This window comes from Talpa occidentalis, unplaced genomic scaffold (genome assembly GCF_014898055.3).
Source record: "Talpa occidentalis isolate TD23 unplaced genomic scaffold, MPIMG_talOcc4v2.1 talOcc4.3, whole genome shotgun sequence".
NCBI classification, from domain to species: domain Eukaryota; kingdom Metazoa; phylum Chordata; class Mammalia; order Eulipotyphla; family Talpidae; genus Talpa; species Talpa occidentalis.
This window is the reverse complement of record NW_023603184.1, coordinates 18,220,140-18,244,271: the sequence shown is the minus strand read 5'-3', so window position 1 is coordinate 18,244,271 and position 24,132 is coordinate 18,220,140. Positions and strand designations below refer to the sequence as shown.

General features: G+C 33.3%; 1 protein-coding gene across 11 annotated transcripts in view; it reads left to right on the top strand.

The window, feature by feature from the left end:
- METTL15 (methyltransferase like 15) overlaps positions 1-24,132 on the top strand; it is a 233,466-nt gene that overhangs the window by 151,886 nt on the left and 57,448 nt on the right. For 6 of the 11 annotated variants that reach the window (XM_054699310.1, XM_037522537.2, XM_054699312.1 and 3 more), the window contains one exon: positions 19,402-22,274. The exons of 3 other annotated variants lie outside the window; for them this stretch is intronic. In XM_054699310.1, the coding sequence (XP_054555285.1) occupies positions 19,402-19,847 (446 nt within the window). In that variant the 3' untranslated portion in view covers positions 19,848-22,274. Of the gene's footprint in view, positions 1-3,109; positions 3,281-19,401; positions 22,275-24,132 lie in introns of those variants that run through there. 2 more of the 11 variants (XM_054699313.1, XM_037522535.2) reach the window with 2 other exon arrangements.

Here is a 24,132-nt window from a genome sequence, read left to right as displayed (position 1 = left end):
TTGTCCCAAAAGTGATAGTTTCAAATATCAAGTTATTTTATTTACATATTGAGAATGTTCTTTGACAAGCATCTGTTTTCATTTTCAAAATTTAAAATGTTCACATTATCCCAAAAGAATATCAAAGAAAGAGAACCCCTGTGTTGATAGGTTAACAAAAATCAAAGATTGTATTTCTAGGGACAGGAAGGAGGTAATGAATGAAAGAATAATTTTGATATTCAAATTGGATTCTAAAATATTAAAATACGACTATATCAGGACAAGCATTTTTCTTTTGAGTATAACATTTTGTTATAATTCTTTCCTTTTGAATGACTTCTCCCTTTTTTTCTACTTTCCTCACATTTCAGTAAATTTTTGGATATATACATATGTGTATATGTATATATATGTTAAATTTCATATAGGATATATATCATGTGTGCGTGTGTGTGTAATATCTGTTTAATATCTTAAAGGTATGTTGGGCATCTAAGCAAAAAAATGCTAAAATAAAATTTTCATAATGAATTCACCGGGAAAGACTTCCTATCCAAGCAGTTGTCTTGCTCTTTGAAGGAATGGTTAAGATATCAACAAGTAGAGATAATTGTAGTCAAGGCACTGAGAACCTGAAAACTGAGTCAGTGTGAGAAATGGCTAAAATTAGGGAAAGCATCCCTACTTTAAAAATTTGAAATTATTCCCTGCTATGCCTTTATCTTCCTACCCCTTTTTGTATATCACATTAAAGAACTTCAGTAAAAGTATGGCTGCCAACTTATAAAGGTTGACAAGTTAGCCCCCACACATAAACTCTTGACTTAGATTTTGAAAAGTGAATGTTGGCTATATTTAATAATAATGTAAATTATTGTTGAATGGGGAGTTCTCTTGTTTAATTATTATTATTCTATGAACTCTTTTAGAGACAGCACATGTAGCAATGATATGGAAGCTATTGCATTCTTTTTCTTAAAAATAATGTTAACATTTAAGCAAAGTCCATTGGAAAGCATTAGTCTAGAGTCCCCATACTTTAGGTAGTTAACTTGTCTCAGAAATTGAAGCTGAGAATGATATTGTTCTAGCAGGTAGGATTTATAAGCTGTTGACTTCATTTCTGTACTCTTAAATGGAAAATAGACTTTGATAACAGACTCAAATTATCAAGCCAATATACTATTTTGCTTACCTATTTTTCTTATTTTAATGTCACAAAACTCTTTTATTGCCTCTCCTTCCTATTGTATCACTGAGTTACAAAACTATAAACTCATTTTGGAATGATACAAAAACCCAGAATCAAATTCCAGTCTTGTTGTTTAGTAGCTGTGTGAACCTGGACAAGTTATATAACCATTTTAATCCTCTTAAGATTGGGATAATAGTTTAACTTCAAAGACCTTTGTGATGATTAGAGATTACTTTTTAGAACTACCCTACCTAGGTTAGTAGTAGGCATATAATAGGCACTTAGCAAAAGGAAATCAAAACAAAGAATTGGCAAAATTGTTGATAAAATCTACTTCACAATTACATGTAAAAATAATTATAATTCATGATAATGAAGTATGATAGTTTCTCCATTATAAAATAATTTTCATTTATAAATCATATACCATTTAAGAAATTCAGAAGAAAACTTAAATATCTCTAATACCACTACCACCATAATATATTCTTTATCTATTTGTCTTTATTTACTCTCACATTTTTTGAGTTTAAGTGATTGAATGTATATGATTCTAAATTTTTTTACTTAATATTTTATCATGTTACTTAATTTTTATGCCAATATACTATTTGTCAGTTAGATATACAATAATTTACTTAATCGTATCCTCATTTGTAGATATTTTGCTTACTTCTAACAGACTTGTAATAGCCATCTTTATATATATTTATATATATTTCAGGAACTTTGTGGGACATGTACTTCCTTTCTAGGACAATTCCCCTAGAGATTAATGACATACATATGTCTTTAGCCCTTGGAACATTATTTTTCAGAATGGATACACATCTTTCTAGGAACCAGAAGTTTCACTGGACATGATCCAAAGCACTACTTCTTGAGAAATTTAGTAGAATAGAACAGGCAGAAAATAAAAGATGGAGGGTGCAATTTAAAATTGTATTGGATTTGGATGTGATAGGAAAAAAGGAGGTATTTATAATTTATATTTTAATTAAAAATCTATATGCTGTTGGTCCTTGGAGAAAGTGATCATTCTTTAATTCAGTCCGATTTCTTTTGGTTTTTCAACAAGTATAGTTTTTCTCTGTTATTAAAAAAAAAAAAACAAGCCTTCTGGAAGTTTATATTTTCAGTGAGCAGATAAATATTTTTAAAAGATAATTATATGCTGTTGAGAAGTGTTCTGGTGCAGGTTAAATATGCTACAAGGCCGCAGGGAACTTTACCTTGGAGCTTGAGGATTCATTATGAGTGTGCAGTGACCTCACAAGAAAAAAGAGGAACATTGTTTAATACCTTTTGCTGTTACCATTTCCCAATTCTGGCCCAACTCAGACAGTTTACTGCATACTCTATAGACTATTTTTAAAGGATTCAGATAATCTATTTTATTGTGTGTCTTAAATAAGCTAGAATCTCCTGCTTAGTCTTCTGCTTTGCATTTACAGCATCTGGCAAATAGGCCTCAGTACCTCCTTAACGAGTCAATGATTAAATTTAATGTTCACCATCTAAATACTATAGGAATCATGATTCAGTTTCAACTATCCCGTCTGGCTAAGCATTTTAAGATATGGGTAATATAGAATTAGTTTTTATTGAATAAAATGTGTGAAAAATCAATCCATTCCTTTAATTATGAGCCATGTTTCTTATTTCATCTCAGCAGGTAATTTTCCTTGTTACCATTTTCTCAAGCCTATAACTTGATTTTTTTTCCCTATTGTATGAGGATTTGTAAGCTTCTACCATCCATAGTGAGATCATGTTGTTCTCAGACTTAACCTGGTAGGAGTTGAGGATTATATGAGATTCTGAAGAAGTTTAAGAAGAACCTCACTGTGTAAAGCCGATTTTATCCAGAACCATTCAAGTTCACAGATTTTAATTAACAGTTTGAAATTTGTAATATTACTTGAATTTCAGATGGGTGAGAATTTAACACTATATTAAAGGAACCCAGGCAAAAGGACACGAGTTGCGTCACAGAGACTTATTAAATGTGATAGAAATTCAACAGACGAATGCTGGCAAACAGGTACAAGAGCTGAATTAATTTTTAAAACCTACCACTCAGGAGGAATTGCAATGCATCCCATTGACAGCCATAGCACGTTGCTAATTTCATTCACAAGTCTAAAAGTCTAAATACATTTGAACATGTGAATGTATTAAATTTTAAAAAGTGTAAGTAGCATAAGGGTATCCCAAAACTAAAAATGATAATTTCTCTCTGGGACTTCAAGTCATTTATCTAGCCAGAAGCATGCTGTTTTTTTATGAATGAAATCTATCTTAATGCTTTCCCATACAAGTTGTGTTCTATTATTATATGTAGTGCAGACTGTTACTAAGCAAGGTTTTCTCTTACTTTCGAAATATGAAATCCCTTGTGAGTCAGTGGAAAACTGAGTATTCACTATTATAGTTTCCAACTTCTGCTGTCATGCATGAAGGGAGTTCTCAGTCAAAGCTTCTGATTGTGCTAAGTAGTAAAATATTCCTAGAGATAACAAAAAATATAATAAAACAGAACCAAATGAATGCAAAGGCTTTTTGGTGATATCATTAAGGGTGGTAAATTATATGCTGAAAACTAAGCGACCTTAGTGTGTTTTCCTCATGAATTTACCTCCTTTGGGGTCTCTGGAACACCTGAGAATTTGTTAGAATCCCTTGATTAGTCTCCACATAAGACTGCACATATACACAAAATCTTAAAATGATTTCAGGGAGTTCATGAATTTTCACATTCAGAATTACTTCTTGGAAGAGTATCTCTTATTCAGTGGGCTTTCCCCTTTGTCACCTGTTGTACATCAGACCCTAGCCATGGCGCTGGGGATATAAAGAAAATAAGAAAAAGTTCTGGGCCTTTTACAGCCTACTAGAGGTTAATAGACAAATAGTACAGAGTGATAAGTAGTGTGCTAAAATATGTATAAAAAGGTCTTACAAAATCTTTCTGGAGAACATGGCACCTTAGTGAGTATTAAGCATGAGTAGATATAAACTGTTCAAAGAAGGAAAAAACATTCTAGACTGAGAATAAAAGTAAGCACTGCTCTGACATAGCTAAAATTGTGTATTTATAAAAAATACATAGTAAGGTATATGAAAAATCTTTCAAACTTCTCTTTCAACATTTCTCCAAAAGCTTTAAAGAAAGAATAAAAGGAGTTGGTTTGAATTTCCCAAGATTTTAGCCATCTGAGCCCCTTACTCTTAATTGTACACACACTTGCCCCCTCATTTTGCTTAGTTAAGTATTTGACACTTATCTTTTAGAACATAAAAAACTGTAAAGCTCTCCCTGCCTAGTATTTCAGCAAGAGCCCATTATGTACTGCATTGGATGAGTCTCGAGTCTTAATCAAAAACATGTAATCAGTACCTGCCCAAAAGTCTTTTGATAATGGCAGCAGTGGCAACTGTTTCTTTTTAAAAACTACTATCAAGAAAACTGATGAAAAAGACAGACAGATGAATACTCTTAATAACCTGAGCTAACAATACGTTATTTTGAATAGACTAAAAGGACAAAAGCCACAGGTATTCATTACCGTTCCCAGGGTAAGAGACCCAGGATAGTTGCTGCCTTCACCAGATGCTCAGTCTTTAGGCTTGACAATGCACATCTCCCAAGGGGATGTGTGGAGAGAAAGCCAAACTCTTGCAACTTGATGCAAAGTGATTTGGGTTCCATTACAACATCTCTCAGTAAAAGGCTATTCAGGCTTATAGTAAAGATTCCACACTAATTTTCCCTCAGAAAATGAGTTTGTTTTATAAAACACCAGACATGGAGTCAGAGTTTCATGGAAATCACTCTAAGCCTTGTGATTTCATCTTAACATCTTAAATTCTAATCAGGAAAAGGGAGATGAAGTAGATTGATGAAAACATTTAAAACTATATAATAAATTTTTTAAAAATGTAATGAACTAATAGTGATCAGCACTTGCCAAAGTTTCTCAGATGAACTAACCAGAAATGTTATGCCTTCCTACTAGGGAAGTTAGGTCTACTCTGTATCATAAAAGGAGGCGCATTGACATGGCCTTCATATTTAAAAGGCTTGAATTTCTATATGACTATTTATAATCCCTATGAACTTGCAAAGAGATATTTAACCCCTCAGTTTTTTCACCTTTAATTGGAATTAAGGACACCTACTCAGAATATAGGGGTTTAAAGACATAATTAAAATATGTGCCAAGTGATTAATATAAAATCTGGTTTTGGTATTTTGCCTATTGTGTTAGAAAAAAAATTCTATGGAATCAATAGTTGTTACTAAAATTTTTATGTTCTTATTTCAAAAATTTAGAAATGTCAGGGTAAACAAAGACAAACAGTAATCTTCAGAGCTTTCCATGCTTATGGGCATGTGGATCCTTAAAAGAGGAGTACAGTATACTCTCAGACCTATTTGGTGATTGACACATCAATGTTTGCTTGGGAGTTATAAGTGCTATGATTCGCAAGATCAATATTCTATAGAATAGTAGTTTGGAAAATACTATGGCTTTATGAGGTCAAGGTTCCTTTTGTTTTCTTTGCTCCCATAGTAATATGTCTAATCCTTTATAGCACTATTTCTACCATTTTGATGTTAATCTCCTCATTGGGTTTGAATTTCTTTAGGACAGGGACTATCCTCATAAATGTTTTAACCCCTGTTGTTTACCACATTGTATCTAATAGATATTGGCTAAATGAATGAATGGTATATTATTCAGGATGTAATTACTAAATTTTGCCAAATATTGCTGATGCTAGTTTTAATCTAAACAATTTCTAGTATCCTTGGATTTTTTCCTTCATAGACATATGATAGTTTGTATATAAATCTATAAGTATATGCATATATTACTTATAAAGGGATGATCCGTACAGTGATCTTTGACTTACTTTGTTTACTTGTGTTTTAAAGACATTTTCAAATTTATAGATGCATAGAATTCATTGTTTATTTAGCAAATGTTTATAATGATATGCACAGAACCAACTACTGTGAATACAATGATAATTAAGCAAGGCAGTCTCCACACTGATGGAGCTCCTGTTGCCACAGCAATACTTAGAGTGTTTTCTATTTTTTTTTATCACACACACCCCGAAAAAAATGCTTCAGTAAACATGTGAATTGTACATTTTAAATTTCTGCAAGTCATAAAAACTTCTGCAAAGTACAAAGACAGTCACAATCTGGAGAAAATATTCATAACTCTGAGAGTGTGCAGCCAAGGCGTACTCAGACCCCAAACTGTTAGGCAGTGCATACTTTAAAAGGGGTCCCAATCATCCATGAATACATTGGCAAAGGAAATAGGTTCTTAGATATGAAAGATTTTTAATAGAATTGGTATGCATAGAACGAAAGAGAGAGAAGAAAGAGTTTCAAATAAATTTCCTAATGAAACTAAAATAATTCCCATCCCCTAATGAGGAAATGCGCAACCAGTCTTAGCCTAAAATGTGGCAGGTGAAGCCCAAAAGCTTCCCACAAGTCTACAGTATTTTCTGGCTGGGAACTACAAGAAACAGGTTAGGCAGATCCCAGAGAACTGGGGCAGAAGGAGAGATTCAAAATTCAAAATGTACCATATAGTCTACACTGAGGTCAAGTTATCAACTGCCATTGTTTCTGTCAGGGCCAGGAGCAGCCTCTCACGTGTCTCAGCCGTGTCTATTCCAGGAGTCTCTCTTCCACATGTCTCTCCTTTGTCCTTCATTCCATTTCCATTTATGAATCCACCTTGCTCTTTCCTAGCAGACCACTTTTCAGTAAGTCTGATTCATGATATACTGAGAATAATAATCCCAGTTATTGGAGAACTTGTTGGAGTGGAGTTGGGGGTGGAGTGGGTAGTGTTTGTTTAGGACACCATCTACTGGCTCAGAGTTGGTCCTCATGGTTCCTCTTGACAACTGTAAGTGAATCTGTGATAGTATATCTGTAAGATTTGATTATATATACCTGTTTAAATTTGGATCAATACTTATAAATTTACTCCCTATATGATTATACCAATTTACCTTTATCAATAGTATATGAGAATCCATCTCCCCACATCTTAACTAGAAATGTATTCTTTTTATGTCCACTAGTCTAATATTACATAAATGATAACTTGCAGTTGTTTTACTTTGAATTTCTTTGTCAATTAGTTGATTTGGGCATGTTTTCAAATCTAATGGCCATTTGATTTCAGCTATGGATTGCTTGAATAAACCCTTTGTCCATGTTCTTAATGTAATGTTGCTTTTTTTTTTTTTTGACCATATTGACTTGGAAAACCTATTTATAAAATAAGGATATTAATTCTTTGTTTTTGATGTATAGTCGCAAATTTTTTCCTGGATTGTGACTGTTTTTCACTTTACTAACTTTTTTCTGTGTTATAGAAATTTAACACATATATAGACTTTTTCATGTCCTTTAGGTTTTGTCAAGTTTAGGAAGACTTTCCATACTTCAAAATTATAGGTGTAATTAACATTTTTATGTATATTTCTTGTTTTATTTCTCACTTTTAAATATTTAATCCACAGGAAATTTAGTATGGTATGAAATGGGGATCTTATTTCATTTTTTAAAAACTACATAGCCAATTGTCCTTTTTATTAAAAGGTCCATTCTTTCCCTACTCATTAGAGATATCACTTAAATCATATATTACATTTTCTATATATAAATAGATTTATTTTTGGATTGTGTTCCATTGATGTATTTCTCTATTTCTCTGCCAATGCCATATTATTTTAATTACTGACTATTGCTTTCCCCCCTACTATGTTTTGTTACCAGGTGGGGCAAGTCCACCTCCCCCAACTGTTACCTTTTTATTCAAAATTTTTTGGTATTCTCATTCACGTATTATTCCAAATTAAATTTAGAAACATTCAACAAATAATAAATATTGTTATTGTAATTGCAGTAAATGTCTAAACTGAATCAAAGCAATTCACCCAGGGAACATAGTATTTCCATTAATATTTTACATGTTCTTCATTAAAGTTTAATAGTTGTCATCACCTAAGTCATATTCAGACTATTTGTAAGTACTTTGTTTATACATATTATACACTTTAGTCATCCTAATGGGAAAGCATAGGAAATAACAATATTATATTAAGGCAACATGGTGTAATAGAAGTGGTGCTGAACTTTAGAAAGGAAAAACAGGTTTCGGTGATCATATCTTTGACTTTTTTCAATAGTTATTTGATGTGGGACAGTAACACAACTTCTGAGTTTATTTCCTCACTAGAAGATAATAACACTTCACAGGATTATTGTGAACATCAAATATATAAAATGTTTAGGAGCACCTACTACATACTTGCCATGAAGTAGTTACTTTATGAATGTCATTCACACTTTTTTTTTTATCTCTTTCGTAAATGCTGTATAACTCTTGGGTAGAATCTAGGAGGAGTGACATTAAGATTTTACTTCATATACAACTGATTTTTCTTTTCCTTTTGTTTTTTTTTCTTTAATGTGACTATAACTTTAAAATACAACCAATCATATTTAACACACCAGCTTGTTCTTTGTGCAAAAATTTACAGAGGTAAACAAATCTCTACTTTCATTGAGTAGATATCCTCATGTAGGAATACAGATGGTAAACCAATACATATTTGTGTTCCTAATAAGATATTATAAAAAATAATAATAAAACAATGTAAGTAGATACATTGAGTATGTATCCTAATGTAGGAATACAGATGGTAAACCAATATATATTTGTTCCTGATATTATAAAAAATAATAAAGCAATGTAAATAGACTCTATTGAAAAATGTTGTTTTCCCTTGGGTTAGCCTACCTTTCTAATTTAGTCACTTTTGATAGACACCCTGAAGTAGTAGTGAGTAGGCCAGCTAGATATATGAAGATAGATATTCTATGTAAAGGCTAAAGAACCTAGACAGGATCATACCATCATACCATCTTGTTCATTCAAGAGTTCAAGGTCAGGAGATGAGGTAACGGAAATGGGGGCGGTGGGAAGCAGAAGTTGCATGTTTCATAGACATTTGGTCAAGTTAAGAGATTCAGTTTCTATTTTGTGTACTGGAAAACACTGGAGGTATTGAACAGTGAGTGACATGATCTAATTTTTGTTTGAAAAGGATTGTTACAATGGATATGTAGAGAAGATGGTGATGGCTTAGACTTGAGAGATAGCAGTGGAATTGGTGAGAAGGTATGGATTCTGGATATATTCTAGAGTTAGAGTCACCAGAATTTGCTGGTGTAAGAGAAGGAAAAGAATAAAGATATAAAACTGTTAGAAACTTATAAAGCACAACCATCAAACCTGATCTGGCGTGTGAAAACAGAGTGCTCCAATGAGGCAGAGGTCTAGTGATTTTTTTGAACAACTAGGGTCAGTCTTGTATGCCATGAATTTTCCCAGCATTACTGTGAGAGATAAGTGCCAAGTATTGTCTCAAAATTATGTTGAACTTGAATTAGAACTTGTTATCCCACAGTGGATTTAGTGTATATTTACTTTTCCATGTACATTTTTTATGCATACTTAATTTGAAAACATCCTGGTGCTGAATGTATTAGCCTTCAGTTTCCTTTTGTAGTCAGTTTTACTGTTATAATTTTTGCCACTTTAAAGTATTAGGAGGAAAACAGTTCTGTTTTGAACAAGAAAGAAGTCTTGTGGTTTAGAATTTAATAATAGGAGTTAAGTAAGATAAAGTTTACATAAAATCTCAACTGTATTGTACTTTAATCTTTGGGGGAAAATTAAACTGATTTAACTGAACATATTGATGAATTTTTTTAATACAAATTTCCATATCTTACATTCTCATGTCTCATTTTATTCTGTAAAACATATGTGAAATAGTAAGATTTCCCTTGCATATTTGCTCATTTCACGTAATAAAGACTTAGAAGCTTGCAATTCCTGAGTATAAAATTATTTGCAGGTGCTTCAAGCTTGTGTCAATGATGACTCATTAAGGACATTCCCAGTAGTATCAGATATCATTAAATATATACAAATAATTATATTAAGACAGTGAAACTGCTAGTGAATTTGAGAATTCAATTGCCTTATTAAAATCATAATTTGACACCTACATTCACATTATTGCCTAAATAGTAACATATAGGATAAGATCTATTTCATGACATTATTTTAAAATTCTATTCATAAGGTTTTCTTCAACTTTTCATTTAATCACTAGCTGATGTGACTATTATGTTCATAATATATCCATCCAATGATGTGAATGAAACTATTTGTAGTAATGGTCGTGGATTTGTTTTCATTTATCCATTATTTTAGATTCATTATTCATTATCTTTTAGCAGACATATTCTGAGTGTTTACTATAATAGGTTTTTATCTTGGCTACTGTGAAACTTTAAGTAGTGATTCCTGTATTATAAACTCCTGATACTGATTCAATAGGCCTGTGCGGGGGCCAGGCTTTCTTATTTTTTCAAGAGCTTCACAGGTAACTCTAATGTGCAGTTAGAATTAGAATCACGAGCTTCTGTGTTAAGCAGGAGGAATAAGAGAGCAAACAGGAAAGTGAGTGAAGCAGACAAGTAAACGAGTCATTAGACTAGGTTGTGTAAGTGCATCACTCAGGGTGAGCACACTTCCTCTTGGTGTTAACTAAAGTCCATTGAAGAGCTACAAGACACAAAAGGAAATTTTTCATTCACTAAATCACCAAAATTGTGATTCAGTCCATATTTTGTCTTACCAACTCTATGCCTTAATGAAATTAAGCATTAGCCATATGAGATTCTGTGATTAAACTCAGGAAATAGAAAAACAGAGACAAGTTTCTATTTCTGATAACAGGATATGGAAGATGAGAAAGAGGTGACAAAGGATTACAAAACAATGAGCTCCTCAAGGACAGGAACTAGGCCTAAGGAGTATTTCTTTTCCTTTAGCCTAATTCAGAGTCCAGCACTTGGGTAGACATTGAATCTGGTTTAGGTTTTAAATCTTTTTTTCTGCTCACTTGTAGGCAGATGTTCCTGCCTAGTCTCTGTACCAAGAGAACTCTGGCCCTTGCTTTCTTTCAGTGGTGGCTTTCAGAAGGAAACTCATTTTTGCCACCCCAAAGATTTAGGACATTTATTGATTGTCTCAAACCCTCTAATTCAGACAAAGAACCATGTTTAATCCTAACAGTAGGAGTTTCTTCTCTTGTCTGTACCACTTCCAGTTAATGTTTTGTTTCTACTATTTTAATTCCTAATACCATATGCTGTTTTATATTCTTTTTTTAAACTTCATTTTATGCAATCTGCATTGTCAGCCTTTCCTCTTATTAATTACAGTTATAAAAATGACTGTATAAAGGAAAGGTAACCTAGAAATCAAATCTGTCTAAGGAAAACGTGTGCCTTTAATCCCTAGAGCATCACCAAAAAATACACAAAACACATTGTCTGTTACAGTGTTATTTCCTGATCCCTTCAGATGTGACTTGAGGTTGACAGGACCACAGCTAGGAATCCTTTTCAGGAAATTCATTGGACATTATTCTGTTTTGAATTCTCCAAATGAAAGTGAGAAAGCCCCAGAAGAAAAGCTTCAAAGAATGGAGTTACCCTACTCTCCTCAGCACCATCCATTCCTTAAATGTACATGAAACCACATGTCTTATTTTTCCATGACTCTGTAACAGTGACAAAGCCTAGTTAGATTTTATAAAGAAAAGGTTTTCTGATCACAGTGCTAGTATCAATTTTTCAGCTGTGGATTTATATAGTATAGATGTAATTAATATGAATATGAATTATATGAACTTAATGTTATATAACAAGAAATATCATGTCACATGAATTAATATTGTTGTTTAAATTACAATTAGTATGGTGACTCAGATATTATTCTAACAATTCCTATTTTTATTAGTTTTTTAAAACATATTCAGTAACAATATTAAGCAAATATTTTTAAATTCTTTGCCTTTCTATTATGTCATGAATTTAGTTACTGTATAGCCAGGCATGGCTAATTTAGTGCTATGTTTAAAAATCACATTCTCAGAGGTGTTTTTCAAATAGAGGTTCTATGATAAAATGTCAAAAAAGCTAAATAATTGTCATATTGAACACTTAATTTCTATTAATTTTAGAGATGTTAAGAAAAAATTTTAAGCACAAACAAAAATACCTGAAGAGGGCCTCCCCGGTGGCGCAGCGGTTGAGCGCTGGGTTGCGAAGCTGCCCGCTGCCTCTGCAGCGCCGGTTCGATCCCCAGCTGCTCCCCGGCCACCGGAGGAGGGTCCCACATGGCGTGCAGACCTCTCCTGCCGCCCGCTGCTCCCCTCAGCAGTGTCCTTCGGTCCTTCTGCCTGCTCTGCTCCCCGCTCTGGCTCTGGTGAATTCTCTCACCCTCCCGTGATTCTGACTATACCCAGTGCATGTATAAAGAAAACAAACAAAACAAACAAACCAATAAATAAATAAATAAAAACATGCCTCAAAAAAAAAAAAAAATACCTGAAGATTCAAAAAAAAGTGTGATTTATTGATTCATGTACTCTTGTTTACCTCATGTTTTACATTAATGTGTACATTGAATGTTTATTTTATAGTTTTTATTTTTATTTGATACTTTACTTTTGAAAAAAAATAGCACTAATTATACAAGTTTTATATCAAGGGGTCTTCGGGATGGCTTTCCTAAAGCATCTTCTAAATCTGATTTCTAAAATATGAAGAACTGTATATTTTTTCATATTGTTTGAATATTTTGAAATACACCCTGAGTCCCTGAAACTCTTTATCTGGAAAAAGAGGAAATTTAATAGCAAACAGTAAAAAAGGGACCTTCCTCTTCAGCTTTGATTTTGACTTTTTGTTTTTGAAGGAACTTGTTAGAAAATAAATTTCCTAGTGACTAACATTTTCTAGCCTTTGAGCAAAGTAGTTTTTGTAAAGGAAAGAGTGAGTCCATAATACTGACTTCATTAACTTTAGACAGTCAAGTTCTCCGCTCCCTAGTTTGTGTAACATATTTTTTCTCCCCATCTTTCATCCATTTCCATAAGAAGATTAATCAGCTATGTTCCAATGTACTTTGCTATGGGACCTATAAATTACTAGTATGTGAACTAAGGTGCCAGCATTGTATAATCTACTTTGCTATAAGAAGCATGGTAAAGGGACTCAAATGCCAGGGTTGCAGTCACGCTCTTTGTTCATCAGAAATCTGGACTGCAAAGATTACTTCTCTGTGGCATAAAATTCTCTAGGAACAGTCTCCTAAAGCAAACAAAAATTCCTGTATAAATTCACTGAGCATTATACTTTTATATCATGTTTGGCCCATTGGATAAGCCTAAAGAAGATTATTGATTTATTTTAAAATAAACATTTCCTGTTTATCCCTCTTTTCAAAAGCTATATGGGGCATGTTTGGTGTGTGTGTTTTAAAATATTATACAAATAGTATCATTTGTTTCATATTCTAACTTGCTTCTTTCACATATTCTATATACAAGTATCTTATCAGATATGTAATTTGCAATTTTCCCCCTCTTGAGGTTGTCTTTTCTCTCTCTCTCTCTCTCTCTCTCTCTCTCTCTCTCTCTCTTTAGATTTATTTATTTATACAAGCACTGGGTACAGTCAGAAGCACGGGAGGGTGAGAGAATCCACCAGAACCAGAGCGGGGAGCAAAGCAGGCAGACTGAGGAAGTACACTGCTGAGGGGAGCAGCGGGCAGCAGGAGAGGTCTGCGTGCCATGTGGGACCCTCGCCGGCGGCAGGGGATCCAACTGGCACTACAGAGGCTGTGGGCAGCTTTGCAGCCCAGCGCTCAATCGCTGCGCTGCAGGGGAGGCCCTCTTTCTTTTTTTTTTTTTTTTTTAAGATATATTTATTTATGAATACAAGAGCTGGGGTACAGGCCAGAGATGCGGGGGATGAGAGGATTCACCAGAGACAGAGTGGAGAACAGAACAGGTGGATTGACTGAAATACACTGCAGAGGGGAGCAGTGGGTGAGACAGGAGAGGTCTGCTCACCATGTGGTTGCTCCCTGGCTGGCTGGGGATTGAACTCCTGCTGCAGAGGCTTTGGATTGCTTTATAGTGCGGTGTGGTGCTTAACCCCTTGTGCCACCAGGGAGGCCTATCTTTTCTCTTTCTTGCTGGTGTCCTTTGAATGACAAAAGTTTTTAATTTTGATGAAGTCCAACATAATCTAATTTTGTTGTTTGTTTGGTCTCATACTCAAGAATCTTTCCATAAATTAAGTCTTGAGAATTTATGCCTGTGTTTTCTTTTAACAGTTTTGTAGTTTTAACTTTTAAATTTAGGTCTTTGATTCATTTTGAGTTTTGCATATGATTTACAGATCCAACTCCAGTTTTTATATGTGGGTATCTTGTGTCCCATCATCATTTGTTTAAATAACTACCCTTTCCCCATTTAATGATCTTGGTATTCTTTTAAAAAATCAGTTAATTGTACATACATGCATTTATTTCTGGCCTCTCAATTGCATTTCACTGAGCTTTATGTTTATTGTTGGGGCAGTACCACACTGGCTCAGTTACTGTTTCTTTGCAGTAAGTTTTTAAGTCCTTAAGTGTCAGTCCTCCTACTTCATTCTGTTGGGGTTTTGTTATTGCTATTGTTGTTTACAGCATCAGTTTGACTGCTCTGGATCTCTTACAATTCCATGTGAATTTTAAAATTAACTTGTCCATTTATATCAATAATGTCAGCTGGATGTGATAAGGATTGCGATGTATGTTAGATCAGTTTAGGGAGTATTGCCATTTTAAATAGTGACTTTCAAAACTTTTGGGAGCTTTCATAGCATGTTTTGTACTTTTGTTAATGTTATTCCTTAATATTTAATTAATTTTGATGCTATTGTGCATGGAAATGTTTTCTTAATTCCAGTTTTAAATTGTTCATTGTTAGAGAAACACCTGATTTTTTCATTTTTATTTATATTTTTAAATCATTGTTAATTTGAAACAATATTTGCTTCCCCCACCCCTCTGGTGTAGTCCTCATAGAGTTTCCTTCACCAATGCACTGTGCACCATCACCTCAGTCCCCTGTGCACCTCCTTCCTTCCCTCCCATCCCTCTCCCTCCTCCTCCCCTGCAGTGTGTCTGTCATTTATAATTGTCCATTTTTGCTTTGTTGTGTTTTGTACTGTTATTATTTTTTTACACTGATGTCTTATTTGGTTTCCCTATATCCTGCTGTAAGTGAAACCATCCGATATTTTCTTTTTTCCTTCTGGCTTATTTCACTGAGCATAATTCCTTCTACTTCCATCTATGCTGCTGCAAATGGCATGAGTTTATCTTTTTTGATTGCTAAATAATATTCCTTTGTGTATATATGCCACATCTTCTTGATCCAGTTATCTATTTTTGGGCATTTGGGTTGTTTCCAGGTTCTACCTAATGTAAATAGTGCTGCAATAAACATAGGGGTACAGGTGTTCTTTTGAATCAATGTTTTTGTGTCCTTTGGGTAGATCCCTAGTAGAATTGCTGGGTCGTATGGCAACTCCAAATTTAATAGATTGAGGAACCTCCAGACAGCTTTCCATAGTGGTTGGAACAGTTTGCACTCCCACCAGCAATTTAGGAGAGTTCCTTTTTCACCGCATCCTCACCAACATTTGTTGTTGCTTGTTTTTTTTTTTTTTTTTTTTGCTTTTTTTTTTTAATATTTTTTTTTTTAATAGAGGCATGTTTTCTTTCTTTCTTTCTTTGTTTGTTTGTTTGGTTTATACATGCACTGGGTACAGTCAGAAGCGCGGGAGGGTGAGAGAATTCACCAGAGCCAGAGCGGGGAGCAGAGCAGGTAGAAGGACCAAAGTACACTGCTGAGGGGAGCAGCGGGCGGCAGGAGAGGTCTGCGTGCCATGCGGGCCCCTCCTCCGGTGGCTGGGAAGCAGCCGGGGATCGAACCGGCGCCGCAGAGGCCGCGGACAGCTTCGCAACCCAGCGCTCAACCGCTGCGCCACCGGGGAGGCCCCTGTTGCTTGTTTTTTGATATGTGCCACTCTTACTGGTGTAAGGTGGTATTTCAATGTGGTTTTAATTTGCATTTCCCTGATTATAAGGGATGCTGAACATTTTTTCAAATGTCTTTTAAGTTCTTCAGCCCATTTCTTGACTGGATTGTGTATTTTGTTTTTGTTGAGCTGTGTGAGTTCTTTGTATATCTTTAGGGTCAGTCTCTTATCAGTTGATAGCAGTGCAAAGATTTTTTTTCCCAATCAGTGGGTGTCTCTCTGTTTTGGTTAATGTCTCTTTTGCTGTGCAGAAGCTTTTCAGTTTGATGTAATCCCAGGAAACACCTGATTTTTTTGTGTTGATTTTGTGGCCTGTTGCTTTCCCAAATTTGTTTTAAAAATCTTGTATGCTTATGTATGCATAATCTTTAGTATTCCTACGTATAAGATTACGTTCTCTGTGAACAAGATAAGTTTACTCCTTAATTGCTCTAACTAAAAATTACAGTACCATGTTGAATAAAAATGCTAAAAGTAATCTTCATTGTTCTAGTTACTGATATTTGAAGCAGACCTCTCAGTCTTTTCATTGATTATGATGTTAATGGTGTGTTTTTATATGTGGCCTTTATTATTTTGAGGTATTTTTTTCTTCTCTTCCTAGTTTGTTGGGTGATTTTATCATGAGAGGATATTGAATATTGTCAAGTGCTTTTTCTGATCACTTGAGATAATCATGCGTGGTGTTTTTCTTCCTCCTGTTAATGTAATAAATTATATCAACAGCTTTTACTTATTGAGCTATCTATGCATTCTAGGAATGAATCCCAATTGGTCATGGTTATAATATGCTTTTAACATGTTTTTAATCCTTTTAATATGCTGCTGAATTGGTTTTCTATTATTTTGTTCAAGATTTTTATATTAATATTCGTAAGAAATATTGGTCTGTTATTTTCTTGTAAAGATTTTGATTTTAGTTTCAGGGTAAAACTGGCCTTATACAATATTTTGTGAAGTGTTTCACTCTTAAGTTTTTTGAAGGTTTGTGAACTACTGTTATTAATTCTTTGAATGTTTGGCAGAATTCAGTAGTAAAGCCATCTGGATCTGGACTTTTCTTTCATTTTGATTACCAATTTAACCCTTAAGTTGTCATACAATAGGTCTATTCAGATTGTCCATTTCTTCTTGAATCAAGTACAGTAGTTTATGTTTTTCTAGGATTTACCAGTTCTAGCAGATATGTAGCAGTATTTCATTTTGGTTTTCATTTGCATTTCCATGACACATAATGATGTAGAACATCTTTACAAAATGTCTGATCAATTTTTTGTCCATTTTTCAAATAGATTCTTTACCTTATAAGTTGTGAGATTTTTCTGTATAGTCTGAATAAGAGAAATTTATTTATACATATACATTTAATGGTTTTAGTATTTCCCTTAAGTCTGTGATTTTTTTTGAATTAACCTTTATGGACACTGTGCAGTAGAGTTCATCTTCTTTTCTATAGATATTATGTACATTGAAAATACTGTTCTTTCTTCATTGTCACTGACAATTTGGCCTAAAACTAATTGCTTATGTAAATGTAGGATTTTTTCTGATAAGTCAAAATTTGGGGAACTATGTTATTTGGTGTCCAAATATTTATAATTATTATCTCCCTGCTGTGGTGACTTTTTTTCTCAGTAGGAAATGTTGCTCTTTAGGTCTAGTAATTTTCTTTTTTAAAGTTCAGCTTATCCTGTACTAATTAAATTTATTAATTAATATAGTCTCCCCATTTTTTAAATTTATTTACTGTTTATAGAGTATATGTTATCACAACCTTACCTTACTTTTATTTCTGTTTGTTATATTTAAAGTTTATTTCTGTTGATAATGTATAGTTATGTATAATTATGTATATGTTGATAATATATAGTCTTGCTGGTTTTTGGTCAGATAATCTGTCTTTTTATTGGAGCATTTAATGTATTTATTGTAATTATTGATACACTTGGATTTATTGTGTGCCACTTTACTATTTGTCTTAGTCTCTCTCTTTTTTTTAATTGATTTATTTATACAAGAACTGGGGTACAGGCCAGCGGCAAGGGAGGGTGAGAGAATTCACCAGAGACAGAGTGGGCAGCAGAATAGGTAGATGACCGAAAACACTGATAAGGGGAGCAATGGGCAAGACAGGAGAGGTCTGCTGTGCCATGTGGTTATCTCCCTGGCTGGCCAGGAATCAAACCCATGCTCCAGAGGCTGCAGACAGCTTCACAGTGCTGCACTTAACCCTCTGCGCCACCAGGGAGGCCCTATCTTAGTTTCTTTTTGTCTTTTTTGGTGTTGAACAATATTTTTGTTGGTTATTTAATTCTCTATTAGGTTTATTTTTAGTAATTGCTCTAGGGACCACATTGTGAAACTTTAACTTTTTGTAAAATATTCTGTTTACACATTCTCATCCTTTGTGCTATTGTATCATATATAATGCATATCTATATATATTTTATAAACCTAAGAATATCATTTAAGTTTGTTTAAAAAGTCCTGTCTTAAATTAAGAAAATAATAAATGTGTATAAATATATCTATACCTATCAATCTACCTACCTACCTACCTACCTAGCTATTCTTTTATCTATTCATTCTTTTCTGTCTATCCAATTTTTCACTTAGTGTTATTTATTTCAGTTTCCCTTATCATTCCTTAAATGCAAATCTATTTGCTGTTAATTCTTTCACTCTTAACATCTTGGAAGACAAATTTTTTTTCGTTTATATTTGAATGATAATTCATTTCTACTGTAGCTTGATTTGTTATGTCTGTATTTTGCTGCCTCAAGAGTTTTCTCATTGTCTTTGCCTTTTTCTCTTTGGGGCTCAGGAAACCTTTGATAGCTATGAGTTAATGATTTTCACCAAAGTTGGGAAGTTTTTCATAATTCTTCAAATATTTATCTACTCTTTTCTCTTTCCCTGTACCTTGTTTGACTCCAGTTACCCTTATGAGCTCTAGAAGATGTTTCTAACACAACGTTGGGAACATGCTTAGAAATAAAAGGAAGAAGTATGATTGAAATACTACAATTTTATAAATAAAGTTTGGTCTTTAAATATACACATTCACAGACACACACACAACAAACTGGATTTACAATGGAAAATAGTAATGTTACCTGTGGTCTTTTCCTGTTTTTACAAAATTTGTTTGTAGGTGCATTTCCCCCCTCTGCTATTTATGCAAGAAAAGACTTGCTACAGAGATCTACCCATATTGCTACCAAGACTTTCCAAGCTTTACGTATATTTGTGAACAATGAACTCAATGAGCTCTACACAGGACTGAAGACAGCTCAGAAGTTTCTGAGACCTGGTGGTCGTCTTGTAGTCCTCTCCTTCCACTCCCTGGAGGATCGCATTGTCAAACGTTTCTTGCTTGGGATAAGCATGACTGAAAGGTTTAACCTAAGTGCTAGGCAGAAGGTGATACAAAAATCACAACTGGATTCACATCATGAAGACAAGGAAGAGTTCTCTAAGGGAAGGGACCCTTTAATGTGGGAATTGATACATAAGAAGGTACTTACTCCAAATGATCAGGATGTACAGGATAATCCCAGAGGGCGTTCAGCCAAACTTAGAGCAGCTATCAAATTATGAGAAAGAAAGTTTTAGTCATCTGATCCTTCAAGTTGACCCTCACATTTCTCACAGTTTTTTTTTCATGTATGTTCCTGAAAACTTAATATGAAAGTGTGTGGGACATACATAGATATGTACTATATGTGTTTGGAAATTTTGTATTTAGCATTTTTTTCTCAAAAAGAAATTTCACAAAGTTCAACTCAAGGTCAACAGGATGTCAAAACTGGAAAAATATGTTTATCTTAGCATTATATGTGACTTTTGAAGTGCAGTCCTTTTTCTAGCCAGGAAATTAAAAAATGTACTATTTATATTTATCTAAATATGTAAATTCAGACTGTCAAAAAAGAGAGATTATAATCATATTTGTGTGTCCTAAATTCTGAGTTAAGATATTCAGACTGGCAACAGATTTTCTGTTGCTTAGATAATTAATAATGATCATAGAATGAATTTTAGTTTTCCTACTTGGGAATAAATAATTTCTACTATAGTTTTCTTGAGTATAGGTATTATGTAAATTTTAAATTTTCAAGTGTCATTTTAAAAATTCATCATACTGACAAATTTCATTGTTTTAAAGGGATTGTTCAATATGATAGGTGCCATGTTTCCATATATTACACATATAATATATGCAATAACATGTAGAATTCCTCTAACAGTGCTCATAAAATATTTCACAAAACTTTTTATTTAAGTTGATTTGTGTTTAATAATAGTTCAGATGCCTTTGATAAATAATATTATCTCTTATGATTTGAATCCTACATTTTTTAATTGAGGTATTCAACCTAAAGCAACCATTTCTGTTTGAAATAAAAAACTATATGCTATAGAAACTCCGTGGTGGCCTAGGATTAAGTCTCAGTGCTATCACCACAAAGTCCCACCATGGCCACCTGAGTTCGATCCCAGCCAGGGAGCTTATCACTTAGGGTGCAGCAGACCTCCCCTGTCTCACCCACTGCTCTCTTCAACACTGTATTTTAGTAAATCCACCAGTTCTGCTCCCCACTCTGTCTCTGGTGAATCCTCTTACCCCTGTACCTCTGGCCTTTCTGTGCAAAAATAAATCTAAAAAAAATCTTTTTAAAAACTATATGATATATTCAAGATATTAAAAACATTGTACACCTAATGTTTTTACATAAAGATAATGACTGTAGTTGTGAAAAGTTAATCAAGAAAAATACACTTGGTAGACGGTTCTTTAACAAATGGGTGAGATTGATTCATAATTCACATATTAACTTTTTATACATAAATATGCACTTCTAATTTACTCAGGTGTTTGACAAGTACTGAACTAAGCATTAGAGAAACAAAGATATGTAAAATATACATAGCCCAGTAACTGTTCCATGGAGTTTATATTCTAATGGAGGAGAGCAACAATGGTAAATATTTACCGAAATCAATATAAAGTAAATACAGCAGTAAGTTATAAAAGGTACTCTGAAAACATCAAACAGGAATTTTATGTAGTGAAGAAAACCAGGTGATATATGGTGCTTGGATTATGACCCAAGGATGAATGATAGATAAGTAGTCAATTTTGCATGGGCATGTTAATTAAAGTTTCATGAAAATTACTCTTTTCTTAAAAAGTAGTTATCCTTGAAATCATACTTAAGCTATAAATTTACTTACCAAATGATTTTTTTTCAAATACAGGAAAAACTGATCTTTCCCATTATGATTACAAATTCTCAATGGGTGAATGCAAGTGAATAAAATATCAACAAAATTATACAAACACAAAGATAAGAAATACTTGGATTTACCCCAGATTGACTTCATTTACTACAGTAATATTTAACTTTAGTACCAAACTTGTTTCCCTTTTACTTTACAGTCTTTATTCAAATCAGAACGATTTTGCAATTTTTTCATCACAGTTAAATGGAAAGTGCTCTGGGTTGGGTATTGGATAGTATCTCTCCAAAATTTATGTCCTTCCCAGAGCCTCAAAATGTGACCTTATTTAGACAAAGGATCATGGAGATTGTAAGTAGTTAACATGAGGTCGTACTTGAACAAAACAGGCTTTAATCCAATATGCCTTCTGTCCTTAATGAGAAGTGAAAAAGTGAGACAGAAACTCAGAATGCAAAGTGGTATGAAGATAGAGGTCACAATTGCAGTGATACAGCTACAAATCAGGAACAGTACTAGATGCTGAGGCAGAAGCAAGGAATAGATTCTCCTTCAGGGTCTTTAGCAGGAACCAACTCTGCTGACACCGTGAATTCAGATTTCCAGCCTCCAGGACAGTGAAAGAATAAATTTCTGCTGTTTTAAACCACCCAACATGTGATGAGTCATTATGGCAGCCCTGGGAAACTAATAAATACTCTGACAGAAAAAAAAATTTTGAAGAAAATGCATGAAAATCCTTAACCAACACAAAATTGATTTCAAATTGTTTTAGTGTAAATATGTGCTATTTAGAAATGTTATTAATTAACTCTATTAATGTTACATTATTACTATAATTAGTTCATAATCATTTTTGCTGATTTCTTAATTGTTTGTATGTAAAAACAAATGAGTTTTAAATTGCTAACTCTGGAGAATAATTTTGGAGAATTCACACATACATATAGAAAATAAAAATTGATTGTTAAAATGAATGTACATTGCTTTTCTAATAAAATATAGTAAATATAAAACAGGTATCTTCCATTTATGGATCTCTGTATTATTTTCACTGTCTTATAGAATATTGTTTTTTTTTTTTTTAAATAATACTTCATTCTTTAATTGTGGTAACAGTAGGCTTCTCCCCATCAGGTATCACCACTATAGGGTGACTGCCACCAAATCACTCATAGTCTACCACCATTGTCCACTGTGCTTTCTTCCTTCCTTGTTTCAACCCTTCTTTCCCCTCTTACCCCTGTTTTGGATGCCTCAATTCTCCAGCCAGTTTTTAAGGGCTAGCTTTTAAGGTTGTCATTCTCTGGTTATTAGTTTGGTTTCTCTATATTCTAAATAGTAGGGACACCATCTGTTTTTTTTTTTTTTTTTCTCCTGACTTATTTCACTTAGTATTTTCTCTTACAACTCCATTCATGTTGCTGAAATGGCATGAGTTTATCTTTTTTGATCACTCAGTATTTCATTGTATATATGTAATACATCTTCTTGATCCAATCATCTAGGGGCATTTAGGTTGTATCTATAGCTTGACAATTATAAATAGTGCTGCTATGAACATAGGGGTACAGGTTTCCTTTCAAATTAGTGTTTTTGTATTTTTTCCACAGATCCCTTCAAGTGGGTAATATGGCACATCCATTGTTAGCCTTTTGAGAAACTTCCACACCCTCTAGGTCTCTGCATTGACTGATTTCAACCAACCCATTTTAATAAAGTGTCAAAGTCATTATGTAGTACATTAAATCTTCAGGTTTAGTTTATAACTTATTAAGAAATGAAATTTAGTAACTGAACACAATCTGTAGTTGATATTCGTATTTTGTGTATTTCTTTTGATTTAAATTTTATACATTGTATACTATATAATCTTTGATGTTTTTAAGATTGTTTTTGAGACATTAATCATATCTATATTTCTTTTCTATTTCATATAGTATATATGATATGTACTTAAATTAATTTATATTGAACTGCTTATTTTGTTATAACCAGTGCTTTTTAAGAGAATATAGTACAGTATGCCTAACAAGATTTTTAAAGTAAAGTACTATCTCAAGAATTCACTTGCAAATATTTGAAATTGTATTTTCTTTAGTTTTTCAAAATACTACATATCTTCAGTCTTTTTCATTTTTTTGTTTTTAAATAAGCAGCAGACATGATGCTAAATCTATACTGTACACATTTTAAAAACAATGTTAATTTCATTTGAAATATCTCACCTAAGAAGTTTGAGACATCTCAATGAAAAACTCAAAATGAAAAAGAAATACAAAAATTTTGTCAGCACTTTCATTTGGTCAATAGAAAATACGTATATGTTAATATAATAAGAAATGTTAAAGGCTTACCATTTAAGATGAAATTTAAAACACCTTTCAGTTTTATCCTCTTTATTCTCCTTCCCTTACCATTTGTATGTTCACATTGCTACCTGAATTTCTTATGCCAACTGATAAGACAATTTATGTTTCAGATTTACTCTGGAAAAAGAAATGTTAAACAGTATTAGTTTGTACTTTTGCAAACTAAGCCCTATATGTTAGAATCTTTGTAATGGGTAAGAATGGACTTAAAATTAGTCCTAGTTAAAACTCTATAATGTTTATATTAATATAAGGATTTTCCTCTTGAG